We start from the raw sequence: 12,034 nt of genomic DNA on the forward strand, positions 1-12,034 counted from the left end.
ATTTGGAATTTGGGAACTGAGATTTTGCATCTCCTGAGAGAAGCAGCCTGGGTTTCTGTTCTGTTTTTTGTTCTGTTTGATTTTTGTGTTCTTGTCTTATTCCTTTCACCATTAACAGTGGGATATGCGATGAGGCACTTGAATAGAACAGAAAAGGCTGATGTCCATCATTTAATAGTGACTGCCTTCTCCACAGAGTGGAACTAAGTGACTTGTATTGTCAGACACCATGTTGATGATACAATGCTTTTTTTCTTAATCCCAGGGAGTATGGCAGAGTTAAACTTGGCCAGCTGTGATTGCTTTGAGAGAGATTCCAGTATCATACTAAAGCTCCACAGGACTAGACCCACCGTTGATTAATAATGTCTGCCATGGGAGTAGGAATAGGGAGATTGGTGATTAGGTTGCTTATTTGATCCTATCTTAATTCCCCTTGACACAGTTATTTCTGTTGGAGTCTTGGCGTAGAGGGTTTTTCATCTAGAATGTTATAAATTTAAGGAAATCACAAGGCTGAATTACCAGTTCATTTAAAGGTTGCCTTTTGAGTTACAGAGTTTGTGCTTTTTTTTTTTTTTTTAAAGCTGTTGGACATGTCCAGTATTGAGTAGTGTCTACTTGATGGTCAACGTTGTTAATGTTTTACTAGCTGGCTTCTGTTTCCTCATAAATCTGTGTTTTTAAGTTTTGCGTTCTGAAAAGTATGGTTTGACTATATCTGCAGCCATTTGATAAAATTTGATTGCAAAAAAGAGTTTTTTAAAAAGGAATTTGAATAAATTGGTATAAATCTGGTATGTTCAGGAAAGACTATTTTTGTTGGTAGAGAGAGAACAAAAAAAGAGCAGTAGAGATTTGGTATTAAAGAACAAGCTACTTTTTGTTTTCTGTTGCAGTTGTATTTGTTATCTAAAGATAGTTTTCTGTTTGTTTTTTTTTTTTTATCTTGTTTGTCAGTTTGGGAAAGTTTGCTTTTTATCCAACTTCTTTGTACTTAGATGATTGCTATGAATATCATCTCATAATTTAATCCAAATGGATTTAGTGTTGGGTTTGAAAAATAAAAGTGATGACTTCTTGAAAGGTGACCCACCTTACGCCATGTAGGCAGCCTGTGTTGTTGATCTTTCATACGTATCGTTCATATCATTTTCCTTTAATCCTCGCAATAACCTCCAAAGAGAACATTATCCCATTTCAGGTTGAGGCTAACAGAGGTAAATTGTCTAAGGCTGTATAACCTATAAAGGTTGGACTTGGTATTTCAAACTCAGATCTGTCTGACTGAAAATACCCATCTCAGTTTCAAATACAACCGCGCCTTCCTGAATTTATTTTTATAGTTTTGTGTGTTTTTTTTAACGTATTGGCCATATAGTATCATAAAAAAATGGAAATTATACATTTTTAAAAGAAAGTTATAAGCTCTGCTTTGTTGTAACTTTTTTTGACCTATGGTGTAAACTACATTCATAAAGTAATTTAAAAATAATTCAGTTTACTCACAACATTTAATATACTCTGTATAACAGAAGAAAAACCTTATCATTAAAACCTTTTCTGCCACTTGTGTTTTTGGTCATAACATGAAAAACTAAAGTTGCAGGAAATTTTAATTTTTTAATGAAATACTGAAATACTTTAGAGTGTTCACTGTGTTTCCTGAGTTAGTTACAAAGGGAAGATAATACTGAATTTAAAGTGGTATCTAAGTCTTTGAAATACTAAATCTGCATTTTTCTAAGTTACTGATAGATTTTTACTTGTACATTGAATTTTAAAACATTATCAATAATTTTATCACTTACCTGGCAGAGTGTCTTTAAACTGTTGATTTCCTGATGGTTGCGTGAGGTTGAGCACTTACCATTTAACTTCATTGTCTCCAGCATTGATTATATTGTATATTATTAATTTATGTATTTATATTTTCCCCCTCCCAACTTTGCTATTTGTTTGGTATAAAGTGGTTGTGAATTCATAATGTGAGGAACCACCAAAGAAAAAATAATCAAGCCCTATAATTTTTAAAAATTTATAAGATTAAATTCTTTTTTCTTCTGAAATAATTTTTATTCTGACAATGTTCAGATTCTTTTGAGTTTAAGCATAGGAAGCTTGAAACTATATTATTCTTTTTTGAAGAAGTGGCATAGGCCAAGATCAGTCTTTGTATTTTCTAAATATGTTTACCATATCTATTTAATAGCTTTAAAAAATGTATTATCATGAAGCATGATTGTAACAGCAGTTGGATGTAACTTCTTGTGTGAAATGAATAATTAAATCCTTTCTGTGTAATGTTATAATTGTTTGCAGAGTCCTTCAGTGTCTCCTAATACAAGTTTCACTTCTGATGGCTCCCCATCTCCGATAGGAGGAATTAAGCGAAAAGCAGAAGACAGTGACAGTGAACCTGAGCCAGAGGATAATGTCAGGTGAAACCATTTTTTGGTAACACTTTGTTATCAAATTGCTGAAATAGATGCTGTCTAATTAATGCTATTTAGCTTAGAGCAGCATTGCCTTCAGATGCTTGCCTGTGATCTTTTTATCCACCAGTAATTAATGTGGAGGGTTAGAATAGTCAGTAAATTCCAGTGAGATGTGTAAGCTATAGCTGTTAAACCTAAGTATCTAGATTAGTATGCGTGCAGGTTTTTGTCCTCCAAGCCACTTTTCCCTCTGAGACCAGGCACTAGATCGGCTAGACATGAGGTGTTTAGCTCTGACTATGTGATCTGAATGTTACTGTTTTGAGATTAAATCTTCAGGCTGCTTAACACAGAAAGTTCAGTTACATTTGGATACTTAATATAGTTTGCTTTAATCTCAGTTGGAAAGGTTCATCCTCAAATGAAATATGCAAAAGAGATAAACATGTATATTTTTTAAAACCACAGACTTGGATCTGTACAATTATATTTCATGACAGGGAAGTTTCCCTTGAGCTGTATACTTGAAATTTGTAATGAGAAATTTTGATTCTTTATCCAGAGATTTGAGATCATTATGTAAGATTAACAGCCTCTCATGTAATTAAATCCGTATTTGAACCCTGTGTTCCAAGTGCAAAAGGCCAACAATCTGAATAATTATAACTAATTAAGAATTTAGCAAAATGATATATTTCAAAGTTAAACAATAGTGGTCCACAATTCATGCTTCTTTTATAGGACGTGGATGGTATGTTTGCATTTATGATGAGAAACTTCTCAAGTGTCATATATGGTTCTGTATTTTCCTAACGTCCTTTGATGTCAGATTCTGAGATCTTTGGTGACTTGTGATTGAACATTTACCTGATCCTCTGTTTCTGCAACTCTGGATTTTCCTCTTAGAGTATGTTTTCTGTTTTATTGTGTAGCCATCTTGATCGATACCAGCTTAATAGTTAACTTGATTTATTAGTACTTTATTGTGTAATCCCGGTGCTGAGAATAGTCAAGGTAGAAATGCTTCTATTAAGAAATGCTTGGGACCCTTAACATGTATTTCATTAATATTTTCTGTAAAACAATTACAGTCTGCATCATAGAGGATATTTCTCCTAAGTGATGTCCTGTGAATCCTTGGGGCAGGTGGGAGGAAATTAAAATTGATGTGGTATATTCTGGAACATGACTGCAATTTGTAAGATGTGGCACATGGTATAAAATAGCCCTTAAATGAGAATCATCTTGATGTTCTTGATCTGTCTTGTTTTGTTTTTTTAGTGTTCTTTGGCTTCTTTGTGTTCTTCGATAAAATGTTTAAATCTTTCAGAGAATGAAAAATGAGTATTTAAAAATATATATATACTTTTGAGTGAAAAACGTATAGTTCACGTGTATTGTCAGTGACAAATGAGAATTTAGTGAATTAGAAGTGAACCTACTTCTAAGTTTTACCAGAACATGCATATATGTGTTTATGTGTCCTTCCCTTAAGCCAACAGCTCTTAGCTGAAAGAAGAATAAGGCCCACAGATGGGGAAAGTAGATATAAACATAATTTTCTGCCTGGTTCCTAGATTATCTTATAAACCATTTTTACCTTTTAAAAAATTACACATGTAACTCTTTTTTTTTTTTTTTTAAGTAATTTGATTGGCTTCCTTTATTTAGTTTAAATGTATTTTACAAACAGAGGACCTTGAAATATCTTCAGTATTTGAATCTTAAAATGTAGTTTTAGAATTGGTCCACAATCAAAAAACATGTAAAACAGTATTAACATTTGAGCAAACAAATACTCAGTATCTACTTTAATAAATAGTTATTCTTTTTCCAAAATGTTGCTTTCTAATGGTCTTACTAGACTCATCATTTGGGTTTTTGATGTTTATCTCTTAAGTTGATAGTAAGTCCTGTGTAAGTGGGCTTTTAGAAGTGATTAAATGAAGCTGTGTTAGCATTACTGCTTAACTCATTAACATTTCACCTGGATATTAAATATAAAATAGTTTGGGTGATAAATCAGTGAACAGTTACTGAAAGTATTCATTCGACATGAACCGGCTTTGCCTGGATTTTAGGCTATGGGAAGCTGGTTGGAAACAGCGGTACTACAAGAACAAATTTGATGTTGATGCAGCTGATGAGAAATTCCGTCGTAAAGTTGTACAGTCTTACGTTGAGGGGCTCTGCTGGGTTCTTCGATATTATTACCAGGTACAGAGAATATTTTCCTCTAAACCTACCTAATTTAAGGAAGATAGTAATTTTTATAATAATGTGTATTATTGAGCTGTGTTATGAAATTAAATCCAGACTCATTTTTTTAAAAGCTTCTTGTTCAGAAATTCATTACCTTAAATAATATTTGTTTGTAAACCCTTTGAAGCTTCTCAAGTGTTAATATATAAACAAAGATAATTTTTGTTTTGCTTATTAAAGATTTCGGTGTCAAGTAGTATGGTTGAGTGTACTTTGTCTTTAACGTGATTAAAGTATAATGGTTTTTTAATTGGAAATTAAAAATAACTAAGTAATTAATAGACAGTCACTAAATGACTGAACAAAGGACAAAGCCTAGAAAATACTAGTAAGAATTCGAAAGACATTTGAATGATAACCATTTCCTCCGTGTAATGTAGTGATGTTACATGAAATGCATGATAATTGGAGTAATCTGTATCTGACTTTAAGCTTTTGATAATTGAGATGTCAGAGTGTGAGAGATTAGGTAGACATAGAGGGGATTGTAAAACTAGTAGTTAATACCTGGTTTCGTTCTTGGAGAGCAAAACAAGTTAGGTTTGGTGTGATCTGAGAAAAGATGGAGTTTGTCATTAAGTGGAAAGTGTAATTTGGATGCATTAAGTTAGGTTGTAAAATACTGCAAATTCATGTTTTACTTTCGTCCTCAAGGTTTTAATTCCCTAGGCATAGAATCAAAACATATTAGGAGGACTTTTCTATCAGTAAAACTTACTGTTTTCTTTTTGATAGGTTTACTTAAATATTTTTATAGTAAAGAGAAAGTTGTCACAATGAAAATGTAATAGGGAATTGTAAAATGAAACTTTTGTTGGCAGTTTTACTCAGTCACTGTTTCAGTGATGTGCCTTACCATCTATGTGCTATAGGTAAGTGCCAGCTACCACCACTCTTCATTCTGTTTGGTGATGGCAGCTGTAGAATTGGAAAGAAATACCTCCAAGCACATTTTAAGGATAAAAATCTTCACCAAATTTGTTTGTAAATATAAAGTTTGGTGTTAACTACTAATTATTAAAAATGCTTTGCAGTAGTTTGTGGGTTTTTTTTGTTGTTGTTGTTGTTTTTGTTTTTTTTCTGGCGGGGGGTGCCTGGGTGCCTCAGTCAGTTAAGTGTCTGACTCTTGATCTTGGCTCAGGTCATGATCTCATGGTTCGTGAGATTGAGTCCCTCATCAGGCTCTGTGCTGATAGTGCGGAGCGTGCTTGGGACTCTCTCTTCTCTCCCTGCCCCTCCCCAGCTCGTGTGCATGCACACGTGCTCTCTCTCAAATAAACTTTAAAAAGAAAAAAAGATTTTTATTTTTAGAGAAAGCACAAGGGGGGAAGGGGCCAGAGGGAGGGAGGAGGGGAAAGAAAGAGTGTGTGGGGGGGGGTAGATCTTAAGTAGGCTCCACACTCAGCTTGGAGCCCCATGTGGAGCTCAATCCCAGGACCCTGGGATCATCACCTGAGTCAGAATCAAGTGTCAGATGCTCAACCAACTGAACCACCCACGCACCCCATGCAGTAGTTTCTAAATCAAGGAGCCATTGATATAAAGTAAAAGTTCAGTTAATCAAAACAACTTTTAGGACTTATAGGAAAAAATTAATATATGGAATGTGCACTGGAAGTCATGTTTTACAAATAGAATATTATAGGTTAATAATACTCTAAGTTTTGTTTGCTTTACTGTGTCCATACTGAACATAGGTTTTTGGGTTTGGGTTTTTTTGTTGTTTTTTGTTTTTTGTTTTTTTGTTTTTGTTTTGTTTTTTGGTGATGATTCTAGGGCTGTGCTTCCTGGAAATGGTATTATCCATTCCATTATGCACCATTTGCTTCAGACTTTGAAGGAATTGCAGACATGCCATCTGATTTTGAGAAGGGCACTAAACCGGTAAGCCTAGTTATTTCGAGTCATAAAATTCATAGAATTTTGGCTTAGATAAAAAATTGTGTATTTTATCTTAAACTTTTTTTCTTTCTTGCAGTTTAAACCACTGGAACAACTTATGGGAGTTTTTCCAGCTGCAAGTGGTAACTTTCTACCTCCATCATGGCGGAAGCTCATGAGTGATCCCGTAAGTGTCTTCGTACTGAGTTCTCTATACTTTTCACCTTTTTATTTTTTACTTTCCTTGGTCATCAGAACCCTTACCCAGCAAATAAAATTAATTTGTGTTGGGGAGAAATTCTTTTTTTTAATGTGTATTTTTATTTTTGAGAGCAAGCACACGTGAGTGGGGGAGGGACAGAGAGAGAGGGGAACAAAGGATCTGAAGCGGGTTCCATGCTGACTGCAGAGAGCCCAATGTGGGGCTTGAACTCACAAACTGCGAGATCATGACCTGACCTGCAGTCGGACACTTAAATGACTGAGCCACCCAGAGGCCCCTGGGAGAAATTCTTGTAACAGTTACTTTGTTCTCAGCCTACCTGTAAGTTATTATTTTTATTTATTTCCACCATGTGTAGTGGCTTCCAGAGTTCAGACTGGGCTACCTCAGATCATCTCTGCGCTTGTTTTATGTGCCAGATAGAAAGCAGGGGAGACCCTGGCATGAAGTAGGAATTATTAGTCTGTAAACTCTTCATTGACTGTCTTGGGTTCACAGTTGTCAGTTCTAAAATTTTTCTATAATAATGCCTTCCCGCCCCCCATTTTTTAAATAAAATTGTTAATTTTGTTTTACTACTGGGGTTAATGACTTGATATCTTAATAACGAGTTTTTGAAGGAATAAAACCTCATTTTCTCATCGGGCCTGATAACATGAATGAAAGAAATGTCAAATTCTTTATAACTCATGCATGTGTGACTTTTGTTTTGAATCTTTATTTTTCTCCCTGATACAGGATTCTAGTATAATTGACTTCTACCCTGAAGATTTTGCTATTGATTTGAATGGGAAGAAATATGCATGGCAAGGTAAAATTTAGACATTATTCCTTTTTGTTAAAATAATTTTCTCCTTTTGGTAAACTGTAAGAAAACATGATTTATGGGATGAAAGAATTTCTGTGAAAGAGAAATATTTTGGGACACCTGGGTGGCTTAGTCAGTTAAGCGTCCAACTTTGGCTCAGGTCATGAACTCACTCATGGGTTCGAGTCCCGTATCAGGCTCTGCACTGACAGTTTGAAGCCTGCTTGGGATTCTCTCTGTCTTCCTCTCTGCCCCTCCCCTATTCACGCTTTCTCTGTCTCTCAAAATAATAAAGTTTTTTTAAAAAGATAAATATTTTAGGGCGCCTGGGTGGCTCAGTTGGTTGAGTGTCCGACTTCAGTTCAGGTCATGATCTCACTGTTCATGAGTTCAAGCCCTGTGTCAGCCTCTGTGCTGACAGCTCAGAGTCTGGAGCCTGCTTCGGGTTCTGTGTCTCTGTCTCTCTCTACCCATTCCATGCTCATGCTCTGTCTCTCTCTGCCTCTCAAAAATAAAGAAACATAATAAAAAATAATTTTAAAAAGTAAATATTTTAAGAATTACATGTGAAAATTTCATTTTTTTCCATCCGACCTGGGATTATCAGTGATTAGTAGTAATTAGTAACATTCTGATAAACAGTAAATTAGACTGAAAGAGATTAATCATTCTGTCTTTTGTCTCTTTTGTGATTGATTAATGGGACTTGGGACTTGCTCCTAGTCTGTAGCTCATTGGCACCTTGTAAGATTGCTGACAAATAAAAAAACATGGTTGTGTCCATGTGGAGATTCACTTATACCCCATGGAAATTTGAAGATGAAAAATGTATAAGAAATTTAGTTTTAAATACTTGACAGTAATCATTTCCTGTTTGTTTAGTTAGCTGTTATTTTCTCATTCCTTCTGTTTACAGTTTTTATAAGAATGTCAATTTTAAATTAGTACTACTAAATTTAAGGTGCTGTTTACCACTCAGCAAATGTGTGATGATGACTGAATGTAAAAAACAATAAAGAATTCTGTCACACAGTAAGTCAACTATTATTTCATGCCAAAGCCCTTTTCAGCAATCATTTTAATCTTGTCTTCCCCCATATATTTTTCTAAGATAATCAGTTTGGTAAAGTTATGTGTTTACTTTTTCCTTGGTTATTTCCTCTGGTGCAGATGACCAATAACATGACTCAGAATTGTGAGACAAAGGGGTATTCATTTGAAAATCATTTTATGAGATTTTTAGGGTTGACTTTTGGTTTATGTAGTGAAAGACATTTCATTATTTCTTTAATGGAATGATAATTGATAATGGGAAATGTAACCCATTGATTGAGGTTAGCAAGTATGCTCTGTGGTCATATTTTGTTATATGTAAATGGATTGGAGTCTTAGATTGTTTTTGAAGGTGCTTTGTGGAGAATGCTTTGATTACAGGGAGTGGAGGCATAGGAGAATAAAAGGGAGTGAAGTAAAAATATAAGTATATAAGTGTGCAGATGTCTTGCTTTCTGTATATACCATTGTAGTATAAATCATCCGGAGGAAAAGTGAGGCAATGCACAATGGCTACAATTTCTTCACATCCTTGCTAACATTTGTTATTTTCTTTTCTTTATTCGGTAAATGGCTTTTACGTATTTAGGTATTTTTTATTGAAGTATAATTGACATATAATACCCTCTTTCAGGTGTACATCATGGTGATTTGCTATTTTTATACATTATGAAATAATTCCCATGATTAAGTCTCATTACCGTCTGTCACCATACAAAGTTATTACAGTACTATTGAGTGTATTCCTATGCAGTATAACATACCCATGACTGACTTATAACTAGAAGCATATACCTCTCAATCCACTTCATCTAGTTTGCCTGCCCCCTCACCTGCTTTCCCCTCTGGTTACCAACAGTTTGTTTCCTATATCTATGAGTCTGTTGCTGTTTTGTTTTGTTTGCTCATTTGTTTGGGGCTTTTTTTTTTTTTTTTAGATTACACATATAAGTGAAATCATACAGTATTTGTCTTTCTCTGTTGGGACTTGTTTCATTTAGCATTATACCTTGTAGGTACATTGATGTTTTTGGAAATGGTAAGCTTTTATTCGTTTTTGTGACTGATATTTCATTGTATACATCTTCTTTACCCATTCGTCTAAGGACACTTGGGTTGCTTCCGTATCTTGGCTGTTGTAAATAATGCTGCAGTAAACAAAGGGGTGCATATATCTCTTCAGATTGGTGTTTTTGTTTTCTTTGGATCAGTAGCCAGAAGTGGGAATTGCTGGACCATACATTCATTCTATTTTTAATTTTTGAGAAACCTTCATACTGTTTCCCATAGTGGCTGCACCAGTGTCCATTTCCACCGACAGTGTATGAGGGTTCCCTTTTCTCCACATTCTCACAAACACGTGTTATTTTCTTGTCTTTTTGATAATAGCCATTCTTAAAGATGTGAAGTGATATCTCATTGTGGTTTTGACTTGAATTTCCCTGATGATTATTGATACTGAACACCTTTTTATGTGTCTGTTCGCCATCTGCATGCCTTTGGAAAAATATCTGTTCACATCTGCTCATTTTTTAATTGAGTTTGTTTTTTTGGTATTAAGTTGTACAAGTTCTTTATATATCTTAGATATCAACCCCTTACTGGATGTATGATTTGCAAATACCTTCTCCCATTCAGTAGGTTGCCTTTTCATTTTGTAGGTGGTATCCTTCGCTGAAACACAAGCTTTTTAGTTTGATGTGGTCCCCTTGGTTTAGTTTGGCTTTTGTTGCCCTTGCCTGAGGGCACTCGCCAAAAAAAAAAAAAAAAAAAAAAAAAAAATTATTACTAAGACTGAAGTCAAGGAGCTTACGGTTTCTTCTAGGATTCTTTTTTTTTTTTTAATTTTAACTTACATCCAAGTTAGCATATAGTACAATAATGATCTCAGGAGTAGAATCCAGTGATTCATCCCCTACATATAGCATCCAGTGTTTATTCCAACAAGCATCCTCCTTAAGGCCCCTTGCCCATTTAGCCCATCCCCCCTCCCACAACCCTTCCAGCAACCCTCAGTTTGTTCTCTGTGTTTAAGAGTCTCTTATGTTTTGTCTCCCTCCCTGTTTTTATATTATTTTTGCTTCCCTTCCCTTATGTTCATCTGTGTTGTATCTTAAAGTCCTCATATGAGTGAAGTCATATGATATTTGTCTTTCTCTAATTTTGCTTAGCATAATACCCTCTAGTTCCATCCACGTAGTTGCAAATGGCAAGATTTAATTCTTTTTGATTGCCGAGTGATACTCCGTTGTATATATATATCATGTCTTCTTTATCCATTCATCTATCGATGGATATTTGGGCTCTTTCCATACTTTGGCTGTTGTTGATAGTGCTGCTGTAAACATTGGGGTGCATGTGACCCTTCAAAACAGCATACCTGTATCCCTTGGGTAAGTACCTACTAGTGCAATTGCTGGGTCGTAGGGTAGTTCTATTTTTAATTTTTTGAGGAACCTCCACACTGTTTTACAGAGTGGCTGCACCAGCTTGCATTCCCACCAGCAGTGCAAAAGAGATCCTCTTTCTCTGCATCCTTGTCAACATCTGTTGTTGCCTGAGTTGTTAATGTTAGCCATTCTGACAGGTGTAAGGTGGTATCTCCTTGTGGTTTTAGTTTGTTTCCCTGATGATGAGTGATGTTGAACATTTTTTCATGTGTCGGTTGGCATTTTTTCATCTGATGTCTTCTTTGGAGAAGCGTCTGTTTATGTCTTTTGCCCATTTCTTCACTGGATTATTTGTTTTTTGGGTGTTGAGTTTGATAAGTTCTTTATACATTTTGATACTAACCCTTTATCTGATATGTCGTTTGCAAATATCTTCTCCCATTGCGTCGGTTGTGTTTTAGTTTTACTGATTGTTTCCTTCACTGTGCAGAAGCTTTTTATTTTGATGAGGTCCCAGTAGTTCATTTTTGCTTTTGTTTCCCTTCCCTCTGAAGACATGCTGAGTAAGAAGTTGCTGCAGCTGAGGTCAAAGAGTTTTTTTGCCTGCTTTCTCCACTAGGATTTTGATGGCTTCCTGTCTTGACATTTAGGTCTTTCATCCATTTTGAGTGTACTTTTGTGTATGGTATAAGAAAGTGTTCCAGGTTCATCCTTCTATATGTCACTGTCCAGTTTTCCCAACACCATCTGCTGAAGAGACCATCTTTATTCCATTGGATAGTCTTTCCTGCTTTGTCAAAGATTAGTTGGCTCTATGTTTGTGGGTCCATTTCAGGGTTCCCTATTGTGTTCCATTGATCTTGTGTCTGTTTTTGTGCCAATACCATACTATCATGATGATTACAGCTTTGTAATACAGCTTGAAGTGCAGAATTGTGATGGACTTTGTTTTTCAGTATTTCTTTGGCTATTTGGGGTC

General features: G+C 35.2%; 1 protein-coding gene across 2 annotated transcripts in view; it reads left to right on the forward strand.

The window, feature by feature from the left end:
* Positions 1–12,034, forward strand: part of XRN2 (5'-3' exoribonuclease 2) — a 77,395-nt gene that overhangs the window by 29,201 nt on the left and 36,160 nt on the right. For both annotated transcript variants that reach the window (XM_040447855.1, XM_040447854.1), the window contains 5 exons: positions 2,323–2,441; positions 4,520–4,655; positions 6,477–6,584; positions 6,679–6,768; positions 7,543–7,615. In XM_040447855.1, the coding sequence (XP_040303789.1) occupies positions 2,323–2,441; positions 4,520–4,655; positions 6,477–6,584; positions 6,679–6,768; positions 7,543–7,615 (526 nt within the window). The remainder of the gene's footprint in view (positions 1–2,322; positions 2,442–4,519; positions 4,656–6,476; positions 6,585–6,678; positions 6,769–7,542; positions 7,616–12,034) is intronic.

This window comes from Herpailurus yagouaroundi, unplaced genomic scaffold, assembly GCF_014898765.1.
Source record: "Herpailurus yagouaroundi ecotype Mexico unplaced genomic scaffold, PumYag 196, whole genome shotgun sequence".
Classification (NCBI taxonomy): domain Eukaryota; kingdom Metazoa; phylum Chordata; class Mammalia; order Carnivora; family Felidae; genus Herpailurus; species Herpailurus yagouaroundi.